This window comes from Schistosoma haematobium, chromosome 1 (assembly GCF_000699445.3).
Source record: "Schistosoma haematobium chromosome 1, whole genome shotgun sequence".
NCBI classification, from domain to species: Eukaryota; Metazoa; Platyhelminthes; class Trematoda; order Strigeidida; family Schistosomatidae; genus Schistosoma; species Schistosoma haematobium.
The window spans coordinates 61,428,047-61,434,239 of record NC_067196.1 but is presented as its reverse complement, the minus strand read 5'-3'; the positions used below and the strand labels follow the sequence as shown (position 1 = coordinate 61,434,239).

The following is a 6,193-nucleotide window of genomic DNA, read 5'->3' as shown; positions in this document are numbered from 1 at the left end:
ATTTTCTAGCACATCCTAGCTTAAGTGTTTTAATTGCTTCATATTCACTTACCAAACTGTAATTAGTTTGATTTTATCAAAAATGTACACACGCTTATAGCGAGTGAACTGTCTCCATACGGAAAGAACGTAAAAAACAACTAATCTTGATGTAAAATTATTCCGAATATCACTAAACAAATAAAATATCAAAATTACAATTTTATGGTGAATTTCTAGGTTTTTCTGCAACGGAAACATATGCAGTGTGTAAGTGTGCAGTAACATATATCCGACCTTGAACTTGCAACAATTTCTTTCAAAAATGTGGAATTTGTAATATGCAGTAGATTCTAAATTTGAGTGTATAGGTTTATGTATGTGAATTGCGTGAGAATTAAACAGGGTTAAATGTGGTTGGTTGGAAACCAGTCTAATTTGGATCGATAGTCAGGTCTATTGAGGGCAGTGGGATTTACCACTATGTGAAACGCTTCAGTTGCTCACCTTCCTTTGATATTTTTAATAAGAATTTCATCTCTATAGAATATAGTGTGTACTTCTAATGACGATTTAATTCATAGATTTTCCAGCTTCAAATGATCATTAGGTCTTTGTGTAGCTCAAGTGTTCGCTTAGCTCGAGTTCAAATTTCCCAAGAAGATTTTCTAACATGAAACGTATCACAGTCAATACAACTTAATCTTTAGATGAGATTTTGTATGGATGTAGAAAGATTTAAATTAGGAAATAAAATAAACATTTTGATGAAGTTTTGTTCTCTGAGCTGGATGGTTTGGTTGTGGAGCTTTCATCGTTCTTCTGAACAACATCATCAGCACAAACTTCCGATAGAAGTGAAGCTTTCGAATATCTCCATATGTGGTTCATAGCTTGTCCTATAGACCTCGATGTCGATTAGTTCTTGCTGACCTTGAACCTGTCATTGTTTAGGATAAGCTGTGAACCACATATGGAGAAATTCGAACGCTTCACTTCTATCTGAAGTTTGTGCTGATGATGTCGTTCAGAAGGACGATGAAAGCTCCACAACCAAACCATCCAGCTCAGAGAACAAAACTCCATGGAAATCATCCAGATGAGCTAAAAGTCTCCATCATCTCAAATTAAACATTTCATTTTAAATATTATCAACATTATTATTTGCTATTCTAAGCATGTCACATGACTTGAACTCAAAGAAAATCAATATATTAACACATCTTAACTGTACATGGTAAAGTTAGTTCAAAAATCAAAGCCTGATACATTTTTAGCCATATGACAACGCTTTACACTTGAACAGCAACAGCAGAAAAGAATAATTAACTTTACAAAATCATTAAGTAATCACTAATATAAGGCAAAGTGAAATTAGATAGACAAGAATATTATTGTCAGAAATCTTCTTACATAATGTATTAGTTTAAAGTCATTGTCTTTCAACTCTTACTTCATAAGTTTCAGACCGAAATAACTTAATGACAGATTTTTAACTCAAAGCTTGAAATATACAAACTTATATTCGTCTGTTGAATTGAATTGATTAAGCTTACGTGTAAAAAGTTGAATCTTAAGTCAAAATTCAAATGCATTAAATTAACTTATAATAATAAAAGAATAATTTGTTATGTATTGTAGATTAGGAAACTTTAGAGAGAACTAACGAAACGGAAATGTTTATAGCTTTTCTGTAAGTGTCAATACTAACAAAAATTTTATTTGTCATTTAGCTTAGAATTATATATATATATTTGTTTAATGTATATTTCTGAATGTTCGGATATGACACCTTTCTTTCATTATTTTACGTTTCGTCAGTGTTAGTTTTTGTGAAAATTCTTGGTTATGAAAGTATCTACTTGTTATAATTCAAATGTTACAGTCATTATCTCTACTGACTTCATTTCTGTCTTCAAATTCTTGAATTGAGTTAAATAATTTTTTTTTTTTTACATTATACATGATCTTACTAGTGACAATAATTCTTTTCGCTTAATGCTCTATGTTATATCCGAGTGGAGATTAAATTACAGGTAACTTCCGAGGACTATTCATGGACTAATATTCTTATTGTATAACTACTCAACAATTACACTATGTATATTTATATCCCTCTTATGACAAGTTTTATTTTGGCCTATAATTTATTATTGTACGATTTACGGTTCTTAAGTTATGTTCAGTTTATTAACTACTGCCTCCCACACTCACAGCCACTTTTTGGGCTTATTTGTGTACAAATATTATTTCCTATTTTATGGTACGTTGCGGTCTGTGTGATTGATATATAAACCAAGTATGCCTGAAATAAACGATCTGCTCTGATTCTGGTCTGATCTGCTCTGATTCGGAAGCTGGTATCTTGTTCTGGACTCAAGTGGAAGGGCTCGTAGGACATAGGACCAATAAGGACACTAAACTGCCCACACCGGTTAAACGTCATTGGTTGGCCTAGTGCGAAGATTCGTATAAGTCGTATTCGGATTGGTAGATAAGTCGTGTGATCGAAAAGTCAGACATCCAAGGACATAACAATTGGCGACGGGGATTTTGGCAAAAACAAAATAATTGGGAGACGCAAGGTCATAACAATTGGCGACGGGGATTTTGGCAACAAAGAAATAATAATAATACAAGTGGTGACTCAGATTTTGGAAATAAATTAGCTGTATAATTGCCGGTGATTTTTGGAGCTAATATTATTGGCAAAAAAAAAATGTCGATTTCTTTCGAACAGTTGCGGTTAATATTACAGCACCAGCAGGAGATGTTTGCCTTGCAACAACAGCTATTTGTAACAGTTTTGGGCAGACTTTGCATTCAAGCAGAAAATAAGAAATCTATGTATCATGCAGATAATGGTGCAGTAATGGACATTTCAGAAGCATATCCCGTGCAGGATTCAAATCCCTCTATACCAGAAGGAAAACGTAATATTGGTAACGTGTCCAGCTCAGAGCAAGAAAATATTGTGCTAAATGCACATGAAGTTGTGACAATACCAGATGATCAGGAGCCAGATCCTGTAGATGATGCCCAGAGTCCAGAATCAAATGAAACACTACTGGTACTGTCTAGCTGCGAAAATAAACGTCAGCTCGAACAAAATTGTGGTCCACGTGCTATTAGTCGAGAAAGCTATGGTGACTCGTATTCAGAAAATAACTGGAGCAACACGATGAACCAAATTGTACCAGATGTTACTCAAAATCACCGGAAGACAGAATTTTATATTGAGTCAACTTATCCCATTTCTAATGACAGTGTGCCAGATACTGATTCTCAGAATAATGCATATGATTTTGATGAAACTTCTTATAACAATGAGGGGAATATGTCAGCTGAGTCGAATGATGGCCAAAAATCTAATTTAATTCTGTTAGACGTTGACTTTCTTAATGACTCGTTATCTGCTAACGAGATTCATAATGAATTTGAAAATAATGAACTCAGATCAAAGGTCGTTCATCATCATCTAGTCATTTTTAGTGGATTCTCCAGTCAATACGAGAAACATGGTTTAAATAAAGTCCTACTAGTTGTAATTTGGAGCCATAAGGACCCAACATTATTTCGAGGAGGAGGAGAATGTTGAGGAATTTAAAGTCACATATGATTCTTTTTTTTTTAATCAGAATCTAAAGTTGGAATTTTCAAAAAAAAAGGGGAGGTGTTATATCCGAGTGGAGATTAAATTACAGGTAACTTCCGAGGACTATTCATGGACTAATATTCTTATTGTATAACTACTCAACAATTACACTATGTATATTTATATCCCTCTTATGACAAGCTTTATTTTGGCCTATAATTTATTATTGTACGATTTACGGTTCTTAAGTTATGTTCAGTTTATTAACTACTGCCTCCCACACTCACAGCCACTTTTTGGGCTTATTTGTGTACAAATATTATTTCCTATTTTATGGTACGTTGCGGTCTGTGTGATTGATATATAAACCAAGTATGCCTGAAATAAACGATCTGCTCTGATTCTGGTCTGATCTGCTCTGATTCGGAAGCTGGTATCTTGTTCTGGACTCAAGTGGAAGGGCTCGTAGGACATAGGACCAATAAGGACACTAAACTGCCCACACCGGTTAAACGTCATTGGTTGGCCTAGTGCGAAGATTCGTATAAGTCGTATTCGGATTGGTAGATAAGTCGTGTGATCGAAAAGTCAGACATCCAAGGTCATAACAATTGGCGACGGGGATTTTGGCAAAAACAAAATAATTGGGAGACGCAAGGTCATAACAATTGGCGACGGGGATTTTGGCAACAAAGAAATAATAATAATACAAGTGGTGACTCAGATTTTGGAAATAAATTAGCTGTATAATTGCCGGTGATTTTTGGAGCTAATATTATTGGCAAAAAAAAAATGTCGATTTCTTTCGAACAGTTGCGGTTAATATTACAGCACCAGCAGAAGATGTTTGCCTTGCAACAACAGCTATTTGTAACAGTTTTGGGCAGACTTTGCATTCAAGCAGAAAATAAGAAATCTATGTATCATGCAGATAATGGTGCAGTAATGGACATTTCAGAAGCATATCCTGTGCAGGATTCAAATCCCTCTATACCAGAAGGAAAACGTAATATTGGTAACGTGTCCAGCTCAGAGCAAGAAAATATTGTGCTAAATGCACATGAAGTTGTGACAATACCAGATGATCAGGAGCCAGATCCTGTAGATGATGCCCAGAGTCCAGAATCAAATGAAACACTACTGGTACTGTCTAGCTGCGAAAATAAACGTCAGCTCGAACAAAATTGTGGTCCACGTGCTATTAGTCGAGAAAGCTATGGTGACTCGTATTCAGAAAATAACTGGAGCAACACGATGAACCAAATTGTACCAGATGTTACTCAAAATCACCGGAAGACAGAATTTTATATTGAGTCAACTTATCCCATTTCTAATGACAGTGTGCCAGATACTGATTCTCAGAATAATGCATATGATTTTGATGAAACTTCTTATAACAATGAGGGGAATATGTCAGCTGAGTCGAATGATGGCCAAAAATCTAATTTAATTCTGTTAGACGTTGACTTTCTTAATGACTCGTTATCTGCTAACGAGATTCATAATGAATTTGAAAATAATGAACTCAGATCAAAGGTCGTTCATCATCATCTAGTCATTTTTAGTGGATTCTCCAGTCAATACGAGAAACATGGTTTAAATAAAGTCCTACTAGTTGTAATTTGGAGCCATAAGGACCCAACATTATTTCGAGGAGGAGGAGAATGTTGAGGAATTTAAAGTCACATATGATTCTTTTTTTTTTAATCAGAATCTAAAGTTGGAATTTTCAAAAAAAAAAGGGGGAGGTGTTATATCCGAGTGGAGATTAAATTACAGGTAACTTCCGAGGACTATTCATGGACTAATATTCTTATTGTATAACTACTCAACAATTACACTATGTATATTTATATCCCTCTTATGACAAGCTTTATTTTGGCCTATAATTTATTATTGTACGATTTACGGTTCTTAAGTTATGTTCAGTTTATTAACTACTGCCTCCCACACTCACAGCCACTTTTTGGGCTTATTTGTGTACAAATATTATTTCCTATTTTATGGTACGTTGCGGTCTGTGTGATTGATATATAAACCAAGTATGCCTGAAATAAACGATCTGCTCTGATTCTGGTCTGATCTGCTCTGATTCGGAAGCTGGTATCTTGTTCTGGACTCAAGTGGAAGGGCTCGTAGGACATAGGACCAATAAGGACACTAAACTGCCCACACCGGTTAAACGTCATTGGTTGGCCTAGTGCGAAGATTCGTATAAGTCGTATTCGGATTGGTAGATAAGTCGTGTGATCGAAAAGTCAGACATCCAAGGACATAACAATTGGCGACGGGGATTTTGGCAAAAACAAAATAATTGGGAGACGCAAGGTCATAACAATTGGCGACGGGGATTTTGGCAACAAAGAAATAATAATAATACAAGTGGTGACTCAGATTTTGGAAATAAATTAGCTGTATAATTGCCGGTGATTTTTGGAGCTAATATTATTGGCAAAAAAAAAATGTCGATTTCTTTCGAACAGTTGCGGTTAATATTACAGCACCAGCAGGAGATGTTTGCCTTGCAACAACAGCTATTTGTAACAGTTTTGGGCAGACTTTGCATTCAAGCAGAAAATAAGAAATCTATGTATCATGCAGATAATGGTGCAGTAATGG

At 35.1% G+C, this 6,193-nt stretch overlaps 1 protein-coding gene across 1 annotated transcript; it reads left to right on the top strand.

Annotated features, from left to right (window-relative positions):
- Positions 1 to 3,652: 3,652 nt before the first annotated feature.
- Positions 3,653 to 5,644, top strand: MS3_00001783 (uncharacterized protein). The gene has a single exon (XM_051209278.1). It carries the CDS (start codon positions 4,367 to 4,369, stop codon positions 5,243 to 5,245), a length of 879 nt encoding a protein of 292 aa, XP_051074719.1. The 5' UTR covers positions 3,653 to 4,366; the 3' UTR covers positions 5,246 to 5,644.
- Positions 5,645 to 6,193: the final 549 nt, after the last annotated feature.